Raw genomic sequence first — 24900 nt, forward strand, 5'->3', positions numbered from 1 at the left:
GGTGACAGTGGACGAGAAGCTGGATATGAGTCAGCAGTGTGCCCTTGTTGCCAAGAAGGCCAATGGCATTTTGGGTTGTATAAGTAGGGGCATAGCGAGCAGATCGAGGGACGTGATCGTTCCCCTCTATTCGACACTGGTGAGGCCTCATCTGGAGTACTGTGTCCAGTTTTGGGCCCCACACTACAGGAAGGATGTGAATAAATTGGAAAGAGTACAACAAAGGGCAACGAAAATGATTAGGGGTCTAGAGCACATGACTTATGAGGAGAGGCTGAGGGAGCTGGGATTGTTTAGTCTGCAGAAGAGAAGAATGAGGGGGGATTTGATAGCTGCTTTCAACTACCTGAAAGGGGGTTTCAAAGAGGATGGCTCTAGACTGTTCTCAATGGTAGCAGATGACAGAACGAGGAGTAATGGTCTCAAGTTGCAATGGGGGAGGTTTAGATTGGATATTAGGAAAAACTTTTTCACTAAGAGGGTGGTGAAACACTGGAATGCGTTACCTAGGGAGGTGGTAGAATCTCCTTCCTTAGAGGTTTTTAAGGTCAGGCTTGACAAAGCCCTAGCTGGGATGATTTAACTGGGACTTGGTCCTGCTTTGAGCAGGGGGTTGGACTAGATGACCTTCTGGGGTCCCTTCCAACCCTGATATTCTATGATTCTATGATTCTATGATTTTGGAGAATTTCCATCATCTCTGCAAATGTTCTGTCTCCTGGTTCAGAAGGAGCTATCAGGCTACACAACAGGTTATAGGCTTTAGTTCCCATTATGCCTAATAAAACTGATATATTTTGCTGAACATTGATATCATTAGCTATCACTAAGGATACAATGCTGTAACGGAGGTCACCTATTCCATGACTTTCCGGGACCTCCCTGACTTATTCCAGGGAACGGTTGGAGCAGCTGGAACAGCAGCCAGGAGTCAACCCTGAGGCCACTGAAGCAGCTCGCCAGCAGGCTGACAGATGGAGCAGCAGTCCCCGGCCCCTGGACCAGAGGGTCAGTGAGCCTCTTGGGGCTGGAACAGCGGTGGTCAGCCCCTACTGCAGGAGCAGCGGTGGGGCTGGAGAAGCTGCTAGAGGTTAGCCCCTGGCAGTGCTCTCTTAGTCCCCCACCCCCAGGATACTTTTAGTAAAAGTCAGGGACAGGCAGTGGGCTTCTGTGAATTTTTGTTTATTGCCCAAACCTGTACTTGACTTTTATTAAAAATACCTGTGTCAAGGTTCTTTCCCTACTCTGAACTCTAGGGTACAGTTGTGGGGAACCGCATGAAAGACCCCCTAAGCTTATTTCTACCAGCTTAGGTTAAAAACTTCACCAAGGCACAAATCTTTGCCCTTGGATGAGGTAAAACACTGCCATCACCAAGTATTTTAGACAAAGAACAGGAAAAGGACCACTTTGAGTTCCTATTTCCCCAAAATATCCCCCCAAGCCCTTACACCCCCTTTCCTGGGGAGGCTTGAGAATCAACAAGATGAGCACAAACCCCTTGGATTTTTAAGACCCAAAAAACCCAATGAGATTCTTAAAAATCAAAACTTTATTGGAAGAACAAAAAAAGATAAGAGAACAACGCTGTAAGATCAGAATGGAAGATAATCTTACAGGCAGTCAGATTCATAACATAGGGAATCCCTCTAGGCAAAACCTTAAGTCACAAATACAAAGATACAAAAACAGGAATACACATTTCCTCCAGCACAGAGAATTTACAAGCCAAAAAACAAAGAAAACCAAACACATTTTCTTACTAGATTACTTACTAACTCTACAGGAGTTGGAGAGCTTGCATCCTTGATCTGTTCCTGGCAAAGGTATCACACAGACAGACAAAAACCTTCCCCCCCCGCTCAAGATTTGAAAGTATCTTGTCCCCTCATTGGTCATTTTGGGTCAGGTGCAAGCAAGGTTACCTTAGCTTCTTAACCTTTTACAGGTGAAATGATTTTATAGCAGTCTATACAGAAAGGTGGTTACCCTTCCCTTCATATTTATGACAACCTGTGACAGAATTTTAACCTTAGCTGTCATACTCTGTTCCATTCTCCCACCACAGCTGAGTAAAGGAGTGACTCACTTTATCAAACAAGTCAATTTTCCTCAAACTGCCAGACTTTTACATACTTTCCCCCCCTCACCCTGAATGATTGGTTTTCTCGCAGTCCCAGTGGCTGCAGTTTCCTTTTAGTCTAGGACTCTGCAGTTATTCTCTGTTCCACTGGACTCTGGGATTGGGCTTGCCTCCTTGTTAGCAATCATTGTGTCCTCTGCTCCTTACAAGGGCAAAACAATATAAAGAAACCATACAGGCACAGCCAATTCCAAATAAATGAGTTTACTAAATATACACAAGCCTACACAAGCCTAGGTGTATACATATTGCTGCTCTGACCAGTTTCTGGCAGTTTCTAGTTCATAGATTATGGTGACCACAAACAGAAGGCTGATAGACTATTTAAAGGAAAATTGCTCTATTTCTACAAACTACACAACCAAAGAACACTTAGTTTTTAAAAGGCTTTTGGCCAGTTTCATTGGTCACAGTTTCCTGAATGAAGGATCAAGAAGGTGCCCAGTCTAAGAATGGACTGAAGGGTGGTAAATGGATGGTATGGCCAAGTTATTATAGTCAGATCCCCATCTGAGTGTTGAAGACTCATGAGATTCCACCCTGAGACAGGTGAGAGAAAGAGGTCTCAGGGTGGGAGCTCTCAGAGGGACTGGGAAGGGGTCAGAGGTGCAACTGTCTTGTAACTATGACAGTAAGTCCTGCATGGCTTTGTAGAGGAATGAAGAGTATTTTATATTCCCTTACCCTGCTGTGTAGCTACACAGGCCAGTCACAAGCCCTACATTAGTTATAAGTTTGGTGGGGTATGGCTCTAAGAGAAAAATGAATGTGTGACAGGATGGATTTTTCTCCCATTAATATCCACCCAGCAGCTCCCACTGTGACAGTTTTTGTCAGATTTTTTAGGGATTTTCACACTGGGTAAATGGCAGCTGAGCTCTTGAAAATCTTGAAAACCTAACTGTGAGAATTGATTTCTATTGAAAATCTACAACATAAATATCCTTTCCTTAACAGCCTAGTCAAATAACAGTATTTGTCAGAAGTAACAAAAAAAAATTGTTGTTGAAAGCAAGTAATTAAGATGGCAGTTCACAAAGTACTGAATAAAAACTACAGTTCAAATTTGTTTGGAGAGAAACTTGATGTCATAGGTTCACAGACATAAAATGAATAACAGTGCTGTTCTAGAGATGGCATCATAGAATTAATATAGAGGAAAAATGTAATTCAAATTCATTGATAGGAAATTTGATTTCAAAGATACAGTGGGATAAGTGAGTGGCAGTGCCACTTTAAACTCATTCATCTTCTCTTATAGAACAAATTCTCATTGATATTTCTTTGTGGGAATTTTTAAAGAATGGATAAACCTCTCCTGAGAATGAACAATCATTAAATGTGAACAACACAGACATGTCAGTTACATTGAAAAAGGACACCTGCACCCGTTGGTAACTAAGGTAAACTCCAATTTTCTTGGGCTTTTTTTGCACCATGACCCGGGTCCATGGATCTGTTTTTGCCCAATAATCTCTCCCACTCAGACCCAGAGCCCAGAATCCCTCTTTAGGGGACAGGGAAAGTTTTCCTTTTCTCTGTATTGATATTCTGGCCACTCCCAGATCCCAGTCAGTGCTGCTCCCAACCTCCACTTCCCAGTAGTGCTCTCCAGAGGAGAATCCTTCACAGCCCAACACACAGACAGTTGAATCGAACCTCTCTGTAGTTGTTGGGAGTTTTTGAGGTTGGGGTTCATGAGTAAATTTCTTCTTATCCTCAGAAATGGAGAGATTGGGGTGGGCTGTGTCTGGATTAAGTGTGATGTCATCTGCAAAGAGAGAATTTAAGAAACCCTTGCCTAATTGCAGTATAAACTGAAACATGGGAGATATGGCTTGTGGGCCAATTCCTGCTGTCCTTACTCTGGCAAAATGCCTACTGATAATGGATTTTGTTCTATTCTGACAATTTGGTTACACTGAAATATTAAAGAGATATGATATTTGATTGCACATGACCCCAAAATGGAAGGGGTCTTGGAATGTTTATCGTATTGATACTCAAATATATTTTTGCCAGATTCTGATATAAGTTACACTGGTTGAGGAAACTAAAGGAGAAAAGCATGAGATGAAATGGAATAGGGTCTCATATTTCATCTCCATGATAACAGTATGTTCTGTTTCTAGGGTATTTTAAAACTATGAAGATGATTTCTCATTACCAGGAGAAATATGTATTCTATTACCTGCATACTTGTGAGTCCTTCTCCAATCTGAAATGAAAGTGAGAAACAACAGACATTGAATTCAAAGAGGTACATGCTGCTGATTTTCCACCTTTCAGCAGCAGAAATGCCCCAGGTTGAGGATAACTGAGGATGTCAGACACAATACAGAAAAGGAGTACTTGTGGCACCTTAGAGACTAACAAATTTATTAGAGCATAAGCTTTCGTGAGCTACAGCTCACTTCATCGGATGCATTTGGTGGAAAAAGCAGAGGAGAGATTTATATACACACACACAGAGAACATGAAACAATGGGTTTATCATACACACTGAAAGGAGAGTGATCACTTAAGATAAGCCATCACCAACAGCAGGGGGGGAAGGAGGAAAACCTTTCATGGTGACAAGCAGGTAGGCTAATTCCAGCAGTTAACAAGAATATCAGAGGAACAGTGGGGGGTGGGGTGGGAGGGAGAAATACCATGGGGAAATAGTTTTACTTTGTGTAATGACTCATCCATTCCCAGTCTCTATTCAAGCCTAAGTTAATTGTATCCAGTTTGCAAATTAATTCCAATTCAGCAGTCTCTCGTTGGAGTCTGTTTTTGAAGCTTTTTTGTTGAAGTATAGCCACTCTTAGGTCTGTGATCGAGTGACCAGAGAGATTGAAGTGTTCTCCAACTGGTTTTTGAATGTTATAATTCTTGACGTCTGATTTGTGTCCATTTATTCGTTTACGTAGAGACTGTCCAGTTTGGCCAATGTACATGGCAGAGGGGCATTGCTGGCACATGATGGCATATATCACATTGGTAGATGCGCAGGTGAACGAGAAAACAGACTCCAACGAGAGACTGCTGAATTGGAATTAATTTGCAAACTGGATACAATTAACTTAGGCTTGAATAAAGACTGGGAATGGATGAGTCATTACACAAAGTAAAAATTTCCCCATGGTATTTCTCCCTCCCACCTCACCCCCCACTGTTCCTCTGATATTCTTGTTAACTGCTGGAATTAGCCTACCTGCTTGTCACCATGAAAGGTTTTCCTCCTTCCCCCCCCTGCTGTTGGTGATGGCTTATCTTAAGTGATCACTCTCCTTACAGTGTGTATGATAAACCCATTGTTTCATGTTCTCTGTGTGTGTGTATATAAATCTCTCTCTGTTTTTTCCACCAAATGCATCCGATGAAGTGAGCTGTAGCTCACGAAAGCTTATGCTCTAATAAATTTGTTAGTCTCTAAGGTGCCACAAGTACTCCTTTTCTTTTTGCGAATAGAGACTAACACGGCTGCTACTCTGAGACACAATACAGAATGATTTACTTGTGCAGAAAAGAGAAAGTAAAGCACACTAATGGTACACAAACACTGTGGTTATTGTACTGTTTTGGGGACCATTTGTGTTTCTTGTGGAGTCACCAGGTCTGTTCCATGCTTTACTCACTCCTCAGCTTGAGACAGGGACAGCAGATCACTAGGAAATAGGTGCAGTGAGGCTGGCAGTGTGGGGAGCTGCATTGCCTCTCCCTGGAGCTACTGGCTTCCCTGCTACGAAGGAGATGAAAATGGGCTACAGCAGCAAGGGAGATAGGAAGAGAGGAATAAAAGACAAAGCCTGCTCCGCCAAATAACCAAGAGGGGAGTGAGTTTAAGGGTGATGAGGGAAAAAGTGGATGAGACATAGAAATATCATTGCACCCAAGATAACCAAAGTAAACAGATGGTGTGTGGTAATGTTGTAGTCTGTACTCACTGATATTAAAACTGGGTGACACCCTTCAAAGTCTAATTGACTTAGACCCTGCCAGCTCTGTGGGATTTGGGGGTTGGACTAGATGAGGCCCGTCTGGGGTCCCTTCCAACCCTGATATCTATGATTCTATGATTTCAGATGGCCCTAATTAGCAGGTTCTATGGGATTTCCCCATAAGCCATAGGTTTTCAGCTTGTTTGTGTAGGGTAACCCCACTCTGATTGCTACCAGCCCAACTCCTTTGCGTACAGCCAGTGGAGCTGCTGCACATGCTGAGAGACAGGCCTCTTCCCTCAGCAAAGGAAGAAGGCTTCTCCCTTCACACTTCCCTGATACCAAAAAGGCGGAGCACTCCTGAAATCCTCCGCCTTTTCATCACCTTGCTTCTAGGAAGTTGACAATCCCTGTTGTCTCTGCTATCCTCTCCTCTCTAGGCTCCATCAACGGCTCCTTAGGTCAGGAGTGGAAGGGAACGAGATTCTTCTCTACCAGCCCCCAAAGACATGGAGGTCACCCCCTAGGCCTGGCCAGTGCGAGAGCATTGGAGGAGCTCCCACACTGTTCACGCTTTGGCAGGAGAGTGTGTGTCTTGCCCTACCAGACCTCAGGGGGGCCAGGAGGGTGATGTGGAGAAGACACAAGTGATTTATACCATAAAATCAGCAAGGGTAATAGGAATTATTTCATTATTTTGAGCGTGGGACACCCATGCACATTCACTATCTCACGGGCATGATCCTACTGCCATTATTGACATCAATGGCAAATTCCAAATCACATCATTAGAGACCACGTGTCAGGGCATAACTCCCTCTATATTCACAGACATGTAAGGATTAATTTAGGGTGAAATTCATCCCTGCACGGTGAGCAAGCGCTAGGACTCTGCAGCACAAGGTTCACATCTAGCCCTATTTTGAAGGAATGTAATTGAATTCAAAGATATAAGTGATATATGTGGGATATGTGTGGGATATAAGCCTATTTGCATAGGAGAGACTTTCACCCAATGGGAGCAGGAATTGATCTGTAGCATTCATCTGTCCATCCTAGCACATTTTATCAAAATAATATTCTAACAACAACAAAGGTCTTTCAGTTCCCTTATTTCTAATTGTGAAAACTTCCTTTCAATTTGCATCACTTTTCCACCATGGAACTGAATTGACTTTTACATTCAAAGAATCAACACACACTTACTCAGTTCTACTCGGAGTTCATCTGCAAAGAAAAAAAAAATTAATGCACACACCTGGTGAATTTCAGTTGGGTTAGCTAGCAGATATTACGCCTCTACCCAAAAGCATCTAATCTGATACCTCACAGCAATTATGTTGCATGTGTCCAAACCAGACTCATCCACCTGCTGTAAAACACCTCAATAAATCCTGTCACTGCAATAAAGGAAATTCTGAATATTGTCACTGCTTAGAGATGCTACACACTGCCTCTTTCTGGAGTCCAAACACAAGACATGAAATTAATTAAAAGATTATTAGGAAAAAAAGAACAGTGAGCCCTGCACAGCTCTTAATAGATGTTTTACTAGTATAGTTAGTTTAATAGAACTGTATTGAAGAACAACCAATTCAAAGTTACTTTTTTCTGCTTTGGTAGTCATCTTTTCTTCCACTCATTTTTGTGTGTGTGTGTAATGAGTTAACAAATACTTACAAATATTACATTGTACCACTTCCGAAGCCTTCACTATGAAACACCCCACATATTCCCACTGTCACACACTCCCATCTGCTATCCTATGCTCAGTATCCAACCAGACTCATTTGCCACCCATGACAGGCCTCTAAATAAACCTCACCCCATGAAGAGGAAATCCCAAACCTTTTCTCAGCATGGAAACTCTACAGACTCCCTGTCTTCTCATGGAAACAGCTCTCACAACCCATCACTCCCATCTGCTTGTTTCCTTTCATCAACACACTGACAATCATCAATCTCTCTTGTATTCACAGTTCTTGTCCCCCAAAACATATCCCCAAATATTACACAACCAGGCATCCTTCAATCAACAGAAGTCAATGGAAAAGAACCCCAGACATCAAGGAGGGCAGGAGGATGATGGTGGAGAAAACACAATTGACAGTATACCAAGGGTAATAGACAGTTCATATTTTGAATGTGGGACACCCACACACAGTCACTATCTCAAAGGGCATCATCCTACTGCCATTGTTGATGTCATTGACAAATTCCAAATCACATAATTGGAGACACGTTGTCAGGGCCTAACTCCTTTCAAAGACATGTAAGGACTGATTTGGGGTGAATTTCATCTCTGGACAGTGAGCAAGTGCTAGGATTACGTAGCACAAGATACTCACGTATGCCCTATTTTGAAGGGATAGGTGGGGTTTGAGTGACACATAGCCATTGCATAGGTGAGATTTTCACCCAATGGAAGCAGCAATTGTTCTGTAGCATTCATCTGTCCATCCTAGCAATTTTTTTTTTCAAAATAATATTCTAACAACAACAAAGATTCTTCAGTTCCCGTATTTCTAACTAGGAGAATGTCATTTCTATTTGCATCTCTTTTCCACCATGGAACTGAATTGACTTTTACATTCAAAGAATCAACGCACACTTACTCAGTTCCCCTCGGAGTTCATCTGCAAAGAAAAAAAAAGAATTTCTTAATTGATACACCTTGTGAATTTCAGTTGCACATATTAGTTAGCACATATCATGACTCTCCTGAAGAGCTTCTAATCTGACATCCCTCAGCAACTCCACTGCAAGAGTCCAAACCAGACTCATCCCCATACTGTAAAAAGTACCAATTGAACTTGTCACTGCAATAAAAGAAATCCTGAGCATTGTCACTGCTTTAGAGATGCTACATTCTGCCTCTTTCTGGAGTCTAAACACAATGCATGAGACTAATTAACATTAATTGCATTATTAGGAACAATATTTTTGCTCCTTTACCTCTAACAGGGAACCTGCACAGCTCTTTATATATGTTTATCAGTATAGTCAGTTTAACAGAATTGAACTGAAGGAGAAACCAATTCAAAGTTACTTTTTTTCCCCCTGTTTTGATAGTCTTCTCTTCTTGCAGTCATTTGTGAGTGTGTGTGTGTAATGGGATAACAAATACTCACAAACATTACTTTTTAACAACTCCCAAAGCCTTCCATATGAAACACCACATGTATTCCACTGTCAAACATACTCCCAACTGTTGTCCCTATGTCCAGTACCCAACCAGACTCATCTCCTAGCCATGATAGACCTCTAAATAAACCTCACCCCATGAAGAGGAAACCCCAAACTTTCTCTTAGCATGGGAAACTCTACAGACTCCTTCTCTTCACTTGGAAATTGCTCTCACAACCCATCACTCCAATCTGCTAGACCCTTTTCATTGACACACCGACAATCATCAATCTCTTCTGTATTGATAGTTCCACATCTCCCACAAATATTATCCATCCAGACATCCTCAAAGCAAGAGAAGTCAATGGGACTTAACTGTTTTCTTTCTGGATTCTTCCTGAAAAAGAAAAACAAATAGAAAACCATGTGTATAACCCTGTACTTCCAGTTTTGTCCCCATAGCATATAGAAATAATGTAATATCCAGAACCAAGACAAAGTTTGGTAATTTATGAAATACAGTAAGTACAGAAATAGGACAATGCAAGAATCAAAGCCAATGATACTTGGATACCACGGTAGATTCCTGGATTCCAATGCCAGAAGAGACCACTGTGATTATATAGTCTGAACCCTGGGATAAGACAGGCCACAAAACTTCCCCAAAATAATTCTTAGAAACCCTTGTTATTTTTTTCCAATGGTTAATTACTCTCACCATTAAAATGTACTTCTTATTTCAAGTCTGAATTTGTCTAGTTTCAGGTTATAGCCACGTGACCATGTTATATCTTCCTCTACTAGATTGAAGAGCTGATTAGCAGAGAAATGTATACGATGATCCAGTGAAAGTTGAAATTGGACAAATTCAAACAGGAAATTAGAGCTGACTGGGAATTTTTTAAATAAAATGTTTTTTAGTTGAAAAATGGTGATTCATCAAAACTGCAACTGTTTGAGAAATAATGTTCTGTTCACTGAAACTGTGAATCAAAAAACTTTTCATAAAAGAAAGTTTGAGATTTTAAAAACATCCCATTTCAACATTTTTGTACTGAGAAGTTTTGAATTTGAATTTTAAAGTAAAGAGATTTATTTTGTTTAGAATTTTTAGTAAATATACACTGAAATGGTTTTGAAAAAGGAAAACACTTCAAAATTTAAAAAAAAAGCATTTTAAATTAATTAAAAAAACATGTTTCAATTGACCTAAAGTGAACTGGGTAGGGGTCTTTTGGTTTGTGAAACATTTCAAGATTTCAACTGTTCATCCTGATTCAGGATGGGAAAATGTTTTGAAATGTTGAAAATTCTAATGGGACAGGAAAACCATTTTCTACCCAGCACTACTACTAACAGAATAAAATAAAAGAGAATGCATTGATAAAGAGCTGTTTGGCATATGATAATGTTTTAAAACATTTGTCCTAGTTCTTGTAAGGTGAAGATGGAGGGCATGAGGAGAAAAGGTAAAGAATGTGTCCGCACCTTCTCACACAGCCCATCATCACCTTTTCATTTTTGCTAGGAGCAGAAGTGTCTGGTTTTACACATTCTGATAAGGCACATAAGGAATGTGCTGATGCCTTCAGTCCTTTCATCTCAGTGCTATGCTAGGAAGGAGCCAATCCAGGCTCTGCTACTCCACTCTCTTCTCTTGCTCCACCAAGCCCCATAGCCCAGGAATTGTAATGGAAATACTTCTCACTACCAGTCCCTAAACACTGGGGGTGGGAGGAAGAGATCCATGGCTGCACCCTTCAGGGGAACACCCTGGCCAGGGTGACAGGGCTTGGAGGGGCTCCAACACCCCTGAAGCATGACAGGAGTGTGTGTCTTGCCATCCCCAGCTCACAAAGCAGGGTGGAGAGGAGATAACTGAGAGATATAGTAAAACAAAAACAAACAAACAAACAAACAAACAAACAAAAAGCCCACCAGAAATAGTACTAGATGGTCTATATTTTGTTAGCACATTCATTATCTCAACGAATGTGCTGTTACTTTCATTATTAAAGTCAATGGCAAATTGCAAATCATATAATTGATGATAGATTGTCAGAACCTCACTCCACTTATATTCAGAGACATGTTTTGACTGATTTAGGCTGAAATTCATCCCTGGACAGAGAGAAGGACGAGGTCTGTGCAGCACAAGGTACACACTTATGCTCTATTTTGAACTGCTAGCTGGGATTTAAGTGATGAATAACCCATTCCACAGGAGAGATTTTTCACCCAATGAGAGCAGGAATAGGGCTGTAGCACTAATCCGTATATTCTACCAAATTTTAGAAATATAATATTCTAACAAGTAAAATCATTCATTTCCTGTGTTTGTAACTGTGAGAACTTAATTTCTATTTACATCTCTTTTTTTGAGCATGGAACTGAATTGACATTTACATTTGAAAAGTCAATGCAAAACTTACCCATTTCTATCTGGAGTTCATCTGCAAAGAAAAAATAACTTTTTAATATTGACATAATTTTAATTTATTTTGGGTTAGTGAATATTATGCATCTCTTTGAGGACTGAGAGGTCAGATATGGAGTGAGCAAGATTAACGGGTCTGACACATGCCTATCACAACAAATGGGGTATCTCATCCACTAAATGCTTCACAACAACAACTGTGTGGGTGAAACCAGACAATCACCACATTCTCAAATGAACTCAAACAGGAAAATGATAAAGATAAAGACGCCTTACCACCTGTGGGTGAACATTTTTACTAAACAATCCCTCCATATCTGACATCTCAGTCCTCATCCTCAAATGAAACCTGCACGACACCTTCAAAAGATGAGCCTGGGAGATTAAATTCATACTTTGCTAGCCACTAAAAGTCCTGGTCTTAATAAAGACAATGGATTTATGGCTTATTACAAGAATCTCTAGAGCAAGGCTGTACAATGCTTATCAGTGAGGAATACTGGACATGCAGCAGTTTCAAACTGTAGATTTCAGCTCTCAGCCATTTGGGCCTTATGGCTCCACACAAAAAATGTTTACAATTTCCTTCTTCTTTTCTAATAATGCGGAAAAAATATTCACTCTCTTCTCAGAAAGAGCTGAACAGCTTTTGTTTAAAATCTTCCTAAAAGGGAAATAAAGTCTTTGGGCAGGGACAAAACAGAGACCTCTCTAGACCAGAACAAGAGTTACACAGTTACACAAAGCACTGAGAGTTTTATATAGGGATTTATAAAAGAAACAATTTTCAGCTTTCTTTCTATGTGCCACTCCTGGGCCGGCTGTGATTTTAAATAAGGTTACTAAAGAATTAATTATTTCTTTCCTCAAGAACACCAGAGTTTAATTTTTCTTACCTACTCGAGACCTCAAAGTCTGTAATTCTGGGAAAAAAGGCAGTCACAGTCACAGAAAATTCTAATGTAGTTATGAATTTTCCAATTTCCATAATAACCCACTCTTCCCACCCCTGGATCTCTGTAATGCCAGCTCCTGTTCCACTCGAGTGAAGGAAACAGAAAGAACAGGAAACATAAGACCCGTTACCCTCATTCTACATCTCTTAAACTTAACTGAGCCTTAAAGTCAATGACTTTTGCCAAATGGGGCCATTCTGGAGATTCCCAACAAAGACCCAGATTCTTCCTTGTGGTGTGGCTGCTCTGTGCTGTGCCTTCAGCACAACACTGACAGCCACAGGAGGATTGGCCCATTGTAGGAGGATCCTCTGATAACACAAAGCTAGCATAGTGTCTGATACACCCACCCCTAACCTTGAGTGCTTCACTAGCTGTTGTAACTAGAGTACCCTCAGGGAGGGGGCACTGGATTGTCTCAGCATGTGGGAAACTAAGAACTGGGGAAATGCCAAAGCCTAAGCCTCACATCTCCTCATTTGTACATCGTATTTGGCATTGAGTCTCATACTTCTTCTCTGTAGCCAAAAAAAGGTACAAAAACTGGAGTTTTCCCCCAGATCCCTAGAGGCCTTAATGCTCCTGAAAGTTGGATTCTGTCACATAGCAGGCCATGTTACGGCCACGTTTTATCTTTGAATCATAGAAATGCAGAGCTGAAATGAACCTCAACAGGTCATCTAGTCCAGCTCCCTGAGCTAAGTCGGACCAAGTAAACCTAGACCATCCTTGACAAGTACTTGTCCAACCTGTTCTTAAAAAACCTCCAGTGATGGGAATCCACAACCTCCCTTGGAAGCCTACTCCAGAGCTTAATTACCCTTGTAATTAGAAAGTTTTCCTAATACAGAGCCCGAATCTCCCTTGTGCAGAGTAAGCCATTGCTTCTTGTGCTACCTTCAGAGGACAGGGAGAACAATAGATTGTCTCTTTATAAAAGCCTATATTTCAAGACTGAGTTATCTAGTCCCGCTCAGTCTTCTTTTCTCATGACTAAACCTGCCCAATTTTTTAAATTTTAAAGAGGTTTTAAACCATGCGTGTGTTTGAAGAAAGCAAATGCTACACTTAGCAACCTAATCCAGTTTGAAAATTAGCAACATTGATGCATCTCCAGTCCAGAGGGATCACTCTGTTAACAGCTCAGCACTCCCATAAAGCACCTCCTTCTTCTGCTGCAGTGGAAGATGTCTTCAACTTGCATACAAAATATCTATTTGCCTTCTCCTTTCTCTTCTCTCCATACGACCCCGTGAGATTGGACCTGGTTGAAGGGCAAATAGGATCTGGGAAACCTTACCTCCTCATTATGCTTTCTTTCCTACCTATATGAAGAGAAAGAAAGAGAGAGCATTTCTCATTTGTAAATAAAAGTGCTTCTCAACTCCATGCCCATACAGATATACTCTCCCAACATGCCTGATCTTGAATCTATTCATGAGATTAACGGCAAATTCCAATCTGACACCCACGTGAAGTCCATTCTAAAAAATTCCCAACCAGACTTGAATCTCAACTATAAAACTCCCCTTGTTACTGCAATAGAGGAAATGCTGAGCATTAACACTGCTTTAGAGATCCTACATGTTACCTGTTTCTGGAGTTCAAACACATCCCATGAGATAAATAAAAAAGGTTTATTAGAGAAAAAAATATTGCTCTCATATTTCTAAGAGTAAGTCCTTCATAGCTCTCTCTCTCTCTCGGGGTATGCGGGGGATGGGTGGATTTCCACCAAGAGGAATCTGAAAGGTGGCTGAGGCCTGTTTTGGGACACAGATTTCAGAGGGAATTTCTTGCAGACCTGAAAGGAAAATAGATCTCTATTCATTTGCTAAATGTTTTGGACAGACAGAAATAGTAAAAAAGAAACAACAATGGCAAAATATATTGAGGAGGAATCCATTCAGAGTTCCTTTTTTCTGCCGTGATCTTCATTTCTTATTGTAGCCTCTTATGTAGCACAAGGGGACTGGCCCCTGGGTCTCCGATTTTCCTAACCACCAGGTTACAGAATAAGTCTTATTGTCTCTCTCTCTCTGGCCCAGTGGCTGTTTAATTAGTTATCCAAAGTGCAAAAGCTGCACTAGGCAAGACTGAGATAGCGCTCTATGTCAGAGTATCCCATAGCACAGTGGTTATAACACTCATCTGAAAAAATAGGAGGAGTCCCCAGTTCAAATCCTTTCTCCCCATTAGGCAGAAGCAGGAATTGAACTTGGGTCTCCCACATCCCAGGTGAGTGCACTAGCCACTGGGCTAAAAGCATAAAGGAGCTATTACTCTCTTCTCCTGTGGTGTTTCGTGCAACAAATAGCTTCTGTGGCTAGGGGCAATGTCTATGCTTAAAAGGCTGCAGCTCTAGCACTATAACGAAGACACTCTAAGCTGATGACAGAGCTCTCACAGGGGTATACTTAATCCACCTCCCTAAGGCTATGTCTTCACTAGAGATCTTACAGGCGGCTCTGCTATACCAATGCAGCTGCGCTGCTGTAAGATCTCCAGTGTAGCTACTCTTCGCCAACGAGGAGCGAGCTCCCCCATTGACATAATTAATCTTCCCCCAATGAGTGGTGGTAGCTATGTTTGGTGGGACACCAACACCCTGAGCAACATAAGTTATACCGACATAATTGACAGTGTAGACATAGCCTCAGGCAGTAGCTGTGTCAGCAGCAGAAGCCCTTCTCTCCATATAGCGCTGCGCACAGGGGGAAGTTAGGTCAGTTTAACTACGTCACTCAGGGGTCTGGATTATTCACACCACTGAGCAATATAGTAATACCGATGTCAGTCTGGAGTGTAGACCAGAGCTAGAGCTGGCTGCAGATTGGAAAACAGACATAGACACCTCCCTGAAGCCTTGACTAGATGCTCTGTCTTTGTGAGAGGAGTGGGGTTTAGCACATTACCTCTCTCATTGTCATCTCCCATTGTTGACTTAGGCAACTCCCTGTCTATCCAGCTGCCTATTGTGGATCCTATTTTAAGGTGGCCTATCTCTCCCCAAGCATTGTGCAGGGAGTTTAGGTGCCTAACGAGGGTTATGGGGACCCATCGTTTCCCAGTGAGTTCTAGTGCCTAAAAGTTAGGTGTTGTGATACTCAGGTCACAACCCCTAAATCACTCTGTGGATCCAGGCGTAGGAACACATTAATAAATGTGTATGTGTAAAGAGATGGGTTTTTAAGGCAGAGGCCTAGAAAGAGTGGCTGTGTAAGAGATGCAGGCCACTTTCCTCCCTAAGGAAACATATAACCATCTCCACCAGAACGGACGGGACCCTCACAAGATTTCACCAACCTATGAGGAGGCATGGGTCTGCACCAAAACACAGTAGCCTTATGTTCCACAAGCTCTTCCACTAAAGAAGTGAATAACACCAGCAGGAACTCAAGCAATAGAACTTGTACATATCCCCGCCTGGCAGAATGGCTTGCAACCAAACCTTGTGGCCAACCTTTTCAAATAAGGGCTGGCCTACATGAGGAAATTATCTGAAAAAAGTGTAGGGTATGAATTTAAAGCTCTATAGCTATTCTGGAGTAACTCCACTGTGGACAATCTTTTCCAGAAAAACGATTAGGGGACTGGAACACATGACTTATCGAGGAGAGGCTGAGGGAAGTGGGATTGTTTAGTCTGCAGAAGAGAAGAATGAGGGGGATTTGATAGCTGCTTTCAACTACCTGAAAGGGGGTTCCAAAGAGGATGGATCTAGACTGTTCTCAGAGGTAGCAGATGACAGAAAAAGGAGTAATGGTCTCAAGTTGCAGTGGGGGAGGTTTAGGTTGGATATTAGGAAAAACTTTTCACTAGGTGGTGGGTGTGAAGCACTGGAATGTGTTACCTAGGGAGGTGATGGAATCTCTTTCCTTAGAAGTTTTAAGGGCAGGCTTGACAAAGCCTGGCTGGGATGATTTAGTTGGGGATTGGTCCTGCTTTGAGCAGGGGGTTGGACTAGATGACCTCTGAGGTCCCTTCCAACCTTGATATTCTATGATGGTATGGAGCTACATGACATTTCAAGTAGCCTTCCACACTGCAACTGAGTGGCATTAGTAACTCAGTTTCACAGCTGCTTCAGCTGGTGAACCTCCAACAGTTCACTGGTGTAGAGTTCCCTCTCATCCTCCCTGGCCATCTCCACAAGCTATTCCCACCCCCAGACAGTCCCATATTCCACTAATGTCCCTTCCTCAAACATGCAGTGTCACAGGAAAGAGTGGGGAATATAAAAATCTGTAAATAATGTGCCCCCTGAACTGCTCTCCCATTCATGGCACGCAGGTCGTGAGCGAACAAAGGGACCATGGGTAGGAGAAAGGGCTAACTCATTGTACTTGTCCCTCTCTGGGGATGCAAAGCAGGGGGAGAAGGAAGGATAGATCTCCTGCTCAAGTCTTTGTACTGGTTGTTCCATCTAGATGAATAGTTAATGCATCAGCAAACTTGGATGTAAATCTACAGTGCAATAGCTGGACCTATATTAATCGTCTATGTGTCTTGCCCTCCGCAGACCTCAGGGGGCAGGAGGGTGATGGTGAGAAGACACAATTGATATACCATAAAATCAGCAAGGGTAATAAATATTTCATTTTGAGCGTGGGACACCATGCACATTCACTATCTCACAGGGCATGATCTACTGCTTATGACATCAATGGCCAAATTCCAAATCACATCATTAGAGACACAGGTCAGGGCATAACTCCCTCTATATTCACAGACATGTAAGGATTAATTTAGGGGTGATTACATCCCTGCACGGTGAGCAAGCGCTAGGACTCTGCAGCACAAGGTTCACTCTAGGCCCTATTTTGAAGGAATGTAATGTCAAAGATATAAGTGATATATGTGGGATATGTGTGGATATAAGCCTATTTGCATAGGAGAGACTTTCACCCAATGGGAGCAGGAATTGATCTGTAGCATTCATCTGTCCATCCTAGCACATTTTATCAAAATAATATTCTAACAACAACAAAGGTCTTTCAGTTCCCTTATTTCTAATTGTGAAAACTTCCTTTCAATTTGCATCACTTTTCCACCATGGAACTGAATTGACTTTTACATTCAAAGAATCAAACACACTTACTCAGTTCTACTCGGAGTTCATTGCAAAGAAAAAAAAATTAATGCACACACCTGGTGAATTTCAGTTGGGTTAGCTAGCAGTATTACGCCTCTACCCAAAAGCATCTAATCTGATACTCACAGCAATATGTTGCATTGTCCAAACCACTCATCACCTGCTGTAACACCTCAATAAATCCTGTCACTGCAATAAGGAAATTCTGCAATATTGTCACTGCTTTAGAATGCTACACACGCGCCGTCTTCTGGGAGGCCAACACAGACATGAAATTAATTAAAGAGTTATTGAAAAAAGGAACAGTGAGCCCTGCACACTCTTAATAGATTGTTTTACTAGTATAGTTATTTGAATAACTGTATTGAAGACAACAACCAATTCAAGTTACTTTTTTCTGCTTTGGTAGTCATCTTTTCTTCCCTCATTTTGTGTGTGTGTGTAATGAGTTACAAATACTTACAAATATTACATTGTAACCACTTCCGAAGCCTTCCATGAACCACCCCACATATTCCACTGTCACACCCACTCCCTCTGCTATCCCTATGCTCAGTCTCCCCAGACTCATTTGCCACCCATGACAGGCCTCTAAATAAACCTCACCCATGAAGAGGACAATCCAAACCTTTTCTCAGCAGGAAACTCTACAGACCTCCTGTCTTCTCATTGGAAACAGCTCTCACAACCCATCACTCACACTCCCTCTGCTTGTTTCCTTTCATCAACACACTGACACATCCATCTCTCTGTATTCACAGTTCTTGTCCCCAAAACATATCCCCAAATATTACACAACAGGCATCCTTCAATCAACAGAAGTCAATGGAAAAAGAACCCCAGACATCAAGGAGGGCAGGAGGATGATGGTGGAGAAAACACAATTGACAGTATACCAAGGTAATAGACAGTTCATATTTTGAATGTGGGACACCCACACACAGTTCACTATCTCAAAGGGCATCATCCTACTGCCATTGTTGATGTCATTGACAAATTCCAATCACATAATTGGAGACACTTGTCAGGGCCTAACCCTTTCAAAGACATGTAAGGACTGATTTGGGGTGAATTTCATCTCTGGACAGTGAGCAAGTGCTAGGATTACGTAGCACAAGATACTCACGTATGCCCTATTTTGAAGGGATAGGTGGGGTTTGAGTGACACATAGCCATTGCATAGGTGAGATTTTCACCCAATGGAAGCAGCAATTGTTCTGTAGCATTCATCTGTCCATCCTAGCAATTTTTTTTTTTCAAAATAATATTCTAACAACAACAAAGATTCTTCAGTTCCCGTATTTCTAACTAGGAGAATGTCATTTCTATTTGCATCTCTTTTCCACCATGGAACTGAATTGACTTTTACATTCAAAGAATCAACGCACACTTACTCAGTTCCCCTCGGAGTTCATCTGCAAAAAAAAAAGAATTTCTTAATTGATACACCTTGTGAATTTCAGTTGCACATATTAGTTAGCACATATCATGACTCTCCTGAAGCGCTTCTAAGTCTGAACATCCTCAGCAACTCCACCGCAAGAGTCCAAACCAGACTCATCCCCATACTGTAAAAAGTACCAAGTGAACTTGTCACGGCAATAAAAGAAATCCGAGCATTGTCACTGCCTTTAGAGAGCTACATTCTGCCTCTTCTGGAGTCTAAACACAATGCATGAGACTAATTAACATATATGCATTATAGGACAATATTTTTGCTCCTTTACCTCTAACAGGGAACCTGCACAGCTCTTTATATATGTTTTATCAGTATAGTCAGTTTAACAGAATTGAACTGAAGGAGAACCAATTCAAAGTTACTTTTTTCCCCCTGTTTTGATAGTCTTCTCTTCTTGCAGTCATTTGTGAGTGTGTGTGTGTAATGGGAACATACTCACAAACATTACTTTTTAACAACTCCCAAGCCTTCCATATGAAACACCACTGTATTCCACTGTCAAACATACTCCCAACTGTTGTCCTATGTCCAGTACCCAACCAGACTCATCTCCTAGCCATGATAGACCTCTAAATAAACCTCACCCCATGAGAGAAACCCCAACTTTCTCTTAGCATGGGAAACTCTACAGACTCCTTCTCTTCACTTGGAATTGCTCTCACAACCCATCACCCATAATCTGCTAGACCCTTTTCATTGACACACCGACAATCATCAATCTCTTCTGTATTGATAGTTCCACATCTCCCACAAATATATCCATCCAGACATCCTCAAAGCAAGAGAAGTCAATGGGACTTAACTGTTTTCTTTCTGGATTCTTCCTGAAAAAGAAAAACAAATAGAAAACCCTGTGCATAACACTGTACTTCAGTTTTGTCCCATAGCATATAGAAATAATGTATATCAGAACCAAGACAAAGTTTGGTAATTTAGAAATACAGTAAGTACAGAAATAGGACAATGCAAGAATCAAAGCCAATGATACTTGGATACCACGGTAGATTCCTGGATTCCAATGCCAGAAGAGACACTGTGATTATATAGTCTGAACCCGGGATAAGACAGGCCACAAAACTTCCCCAAATAATTCTTAGAAACCCTTGTGTATTTTTTCCAATGGTTACTTACTCTCACCATTAAAATGTACTTCTATTTCAGTCTGATTGTCTAGTTTCAGGTTATAGCCACGCTGACCATGTTATATCTTCCTCTACTAGATTGAAGAGCTGATTAGCAGAGAATGTATACGATGATCCAGTGAAAGTTGAAATTGGACAAATTCAACAGGAAATTAGAGCTGACTGGGAATTTTTTAAATAAATGTTTTTTAGTTGAAAAATGGTGATTCATCAAAACTGCAACTGTTTGAGAATAATGTTCTGTTCACTGAAACTGTGAATCAAAAAACTTTTCATAAAGAAAGTTTGAGATTTTAAAAACATCCCATTCAACATTTTTGTACTGAGAAGTTTGAATTTGAATTTTAAAGTAAACGAGATTTATTTTGTTTAGAACTTTTTAGTAAATATACACTGAAATGGTTTGAACAAGGAAAAACACTTCAAATTTAAAAAAAAAGCATTTTAAATTAATTAAAAAAACATGTTTCCATTGACCTAAAGTGAACTGGGTAGGGGTTCTTTTGGTTTGTGAAACATTTCAAGATTTCAACTGTTCATCCTGATTCAGGATGGGAAAATGTTTTTGAAATGTTGAAAATTCTATGGGACAGGAAAACCATTTTCTACCCCGCACTACTACTAACAGAATAAAATAAAAGCGAATGCATTGATAAAAGAGCTGTTGGCATATGCATAATGTTTTAAAACATTTGTCCTAGTTCCTCCTGTAAGGTGAAGAGGAGGGCATGAGGAGAAAAGGTAAAGAATGTGTCCGCCCTTCTCACACAGCCATCATCACCTTTTCATTTTTGCTAGGAGCAGAAGTGTCACTGGTTTTACACATTCTGATAAGGCACATAAGGAATGTGCTGATGCCTTCAGTCCTTTCATCTCCGTGCTATGCTAGGAAGGAGCCAATCCAGGCTCTGCTACTCCACTCTCTTCTCTTGCTCACCAAGCCCCATAGCCCAGGAATTGTAATGGAAATACTTCTCACTACCAGTCCCTAAACACTGGGGGTGGGAGGAAGAGATCATGGCTTGCACCCTTCAGGGGAACACCCTGGCCAGGGTGACAGGGCTTGGAGGGGCTCCAACACCCCTGAAGCATGACAGGAGTGTGTGTCTTGCCATCCCCAGCTCACAAAGCAGGGTGGAGAGGAGATAACTGAGAGATATAGTAAAACAAAAACAAAACCAAACACACAAACAAACAAAAGCCCACCAGAAATAGTACTAGATGGTCTATATTTTGTTAGCACATTCATTATCTCAACGATATGTGCTGTTACTTTCATTATTAAAGTCAATGGCAAATTGCAAATCATATAATTGATGATAGATTGTCAGAACCTCACTCCACTTATATTCAGAGACATGTTTTTGACTGATTAGGCTGAAATTCATCCCTGGACAGAGAGAAGGACGAGATCTGTGCAGCACAAGGTACACACTTATGCTCTATTTTGAACTGCTAGCTGGGATTTAAGTGATGAATAACCCATTCCACAGGAGAGATTTTTCACCCAATGAGAGCAGGAATAGGGCTGTAGCACTAATCCGTATATTCTACCAAATTTTAGAAATATAATATTCTAACAAGTAAAATCATTCATTTCCTGTGTTTGTAACTGTGAGAACTTAATTTCTATTTACATCTCTTTTTTTGAGCATGGAACTGAATTGACATTTACATTTGAAAAGTCAATGCAAAACTTACCCATTTCTATCTGGAGTTCATCTGCAAAGAAAAAATAACTTTTTAATATTGACATAATTTTAATTTATTTGGGTTAGTGAATATTATGCATCTCTTTTGAGGACTGAGAGGTCAGATATGGAGTGAGCAAGATTAACGGGTCTGACACATGCCTATCACAACAAATGGGGTATCTCATCCACTAAATGCTTCAACAACAACTGTGTGGGTGAAACCAGACAATCACCACATTCTCAAATGAACTCAAACAGGAAAATGATAAAGATAAAGACGCCTTACCACCTGTGGGTGAACATTTTTTACTAAACAATCCCTCCATATCTGACATCTCAGTCCTCATCCTCAAATGAAACCTGCACGACACCTTCAAAAGATGAGCCTGGGAGATTAAATTCATAACTTTGCTAGCCACTAAAAGTCCTGGTCTTAATAAAGACAATGGATTTATGGCTTATTACAAGAATCTCTAGAGCAAGGCTGTACAATGCTTATCAGTGAGGAATACTGACATGCAGCAGTTTCAAACTGTAGATTTCAGCTCTCAGCCATTTGGGCCTTATGGCTCCACACAAAAAATGTTTACAATTTCCTTCTTCTTTTTCTAATAATGCGGAAAAAATATTCACTCTCTTCTCAGAAAGAGCTGAACAGCTTTTGTTTAAAATCTTCCTAAAAGGGAAATAAAGTCTTTGGGCAGGGACAAAACAGAGACCTCTCTAGACCAGAACAAGAGTTACACAGTTACACAAAGCACTGAGAGTTTTATAATAGGGATTTATAAAAGAAACAATTTTCAGCTTTCTTTCTATGTGCCACTCCTGGGCCGGCTGTGATTTTAAATAAGGTTACTAAAGAATTAATTATTTCTTTCCTCAAGAACACCAGAAGTTTAATTTTTTCTTACCTACTCGAGACCTCAAAGTCTGTAATTCTGGGGAAAAAAGGCAGTCACAGTCACAGAAAATTCTAATGTAGTTATGAATTTTCCAATTTCCATAATAACCCACTCTTCCCCACCCCTTGGATCTCTGTAATGCCAGCTCCTGTTCCCACTCGAGTGAAAGGAAACAGAAAGAACAGGAAACATAAGACCCGTTACCCTCATTCTTACATCTCTTAAACTTAACTGAGCCTTAAAGTCAATGACTTTTGCCAAATGGGGCCATTCTGGAGATTCCCAACAAAGACCCAGATTCTTCCTTGTGGTGTGGCTGCTCTGTGCTGTGCCTTCAGCACAACACTGACAGCCACAGGAGGATTGGCCCATTGTAGGAGGATCCTCTGATAACACAAAGCTAGCATAGTGTCTGATACACCACCCCTAACCTTGAGTGCTTCACTAGCTGTTGTAACTAGAGTAACCCTCAGGGAGGGGGCACTGGATTGTCTCAGCATGTGGGAAACTAAGAACTGGGGAAATGCAAAGCTAAGCCTCACATCTCCTCATTTGTACATCGTATTTGGCATTGAGTCTCATACTTCTTCTCTGTAGCCAAAAAACAGGTACAAAAACTGGAGTTTCCCCAGATCCCTAGAGGCCTTAATGCTCCTGAAAGTTGGATTCTGTCACATAGCAGGCCATGTTACGGCCACGTTTTATCTTTGAATCATAGAAATGCAGAGCTGAAATGAACCTCAACAGGTCATCTAGTCCAGCTCCCTGAGCTAAGTCAGGACCAAGTAAACCTAGACCATCCTTGACAAGTACTTGTCCAACCTGTTCTTAAAAACCTCCAGTGATGGGAATTCCACAACCTCCCTTGGAAGCCTACTCCAGAGCTTAATTACCCTTGTAATTAGAAAGTTTTTCCTAATACAGAGCCCGAATCTCCCTTGTTGCAGAGTAAGCCCATTGCTTCTTGTGCTACCTTCAGAGGACAGGGAGAACAATAGATTGTTCTCTTTATAAAAGCCTATATTTCAAGACTGTTATCTAGTCCCCGCTCAGTCTTCTTTTCTCATGACTAAACCTGCCCAATTTTTAAATTTTAAAGAGGTTTAAACCATGCGTGTGTTTGAAGAAAGCAAATGTCTACAATTAGCAACCTAATCCAGTTTGAAAATTAGCAACATTGATGCATCTCCAGTTCCAGAGGGATTCACTCTGTTAACAGCTCAGCACTCCCATAAAGCACCTCCTTCTGCTGCAGTGGAAGATGTCTTCAACTTGCATACAAAATATCTATTTGCCTTCTCCTTTCTCTTCTCTCCATACGACCGAGTGAGATTGGACCTGGTTGAAGGGCAAATAGGATTCTGGGAAACCTTACCTCCTTCATTATGCTTTTCTTTCCCACTTATATGAAGAGAAAGAAAGAGAGAGCATTTCTCATTTGTTAAATAAAAGTGCTTCTCAACTCCATGCCCATACAGATATACTCTCCCAACATGCCTGATCTTGAATCTATTCATGAGATTAACGGCAAATTCCAATCTGACACCCACGTGAAGTCCATTCTAAAAAATTCCCAACCAGACTTGAATCTCAACTATAAAACTCCCCTTGTTACTGCAATAGAGGAAATGCTGAGCATTAACACTGCTTTAGAGATCCTACATGTTACCTGTTTCTGGAGTTCAAACACATCCCATGAGATAAATAAAAAAGGTTTATTAGAGAAAAAATATTGCTCTCATATTTCTAAGAGTAAGTCCTTCATAGCTCTCTCTCTCTCTCGGGGTATGCGGGGGATGGGTGGATTTCCACCAAGAGGAATCTGAAAGGTGGCTGAGGCCTGTTTTGGGACACAGATTTCAGAGGGAATTTCTTGCAGACCTGAAAGGAAAATAGATCTCTATTCATTTGCTAAATGTTTTGGACAGACAGAAATAGTAAAAAAGAAACAACAATGGCAAAATATATTGAGGAGGAATCCATTCAGAGTTCCTTTTTTTCTGCCGTGATCTTCATTTCT

At 41.1% G+C, this 24900-nt stretch overlaps 1 protein-coding gene across 1 annotated transcript; it reads right to left on the minus strand.

Annotated features, from left to right (window-relative positions):
* Positions 1-1887: 1887 nt before the first annotated feature.
* Positions 1888-24568, minus strand: LOC119847254 (butyrophilin subfamily 1 member A1-like). Its single transcript, XM_038381867.2, has 12 exons — positions 24256-24568; positions 22890-22916; positions 21986-22006; positions 19946-19966; positions 19078-19098; positions 12529-12555; positions 11628-11648; positions 9572-9592; positions 8685-8705; positions 7276-7296; positions 4335-4361; positions 1888-3914 (listed from the first exon to the last, which is right to left on the minus strand). Exons 1-12 carry the CDS (start codon positions 24395-24397, stop codon positions 3385-3387), a joined length of 900 nt encoding a protein of 299 aa, XP_038237795.2. The 5' UTR covers positions 24398-24568; the 3' UTR covers positions 1888-3384.
* Between the last annotated feature and the right edge of the window lie 332 nt (positions 24569-24900).

The sequence above is a fragment of the Dermochelys coriacea genome, chromosome 23 (genome assembly GCF_009764565.3).
Source record: "Dermochelys coriacea isolate rDerCor1 chromosome 23, rDerCor1.pri.v4, whole genome shotgun sequence".
In the NCBI taxonomy this organism is placed as follows: domain Eukaryota; kingdom Metazoa; phylum Chordata; order Testudines; family Dermochelyidae; genus Dermochelys; species Dermochelys coriacea.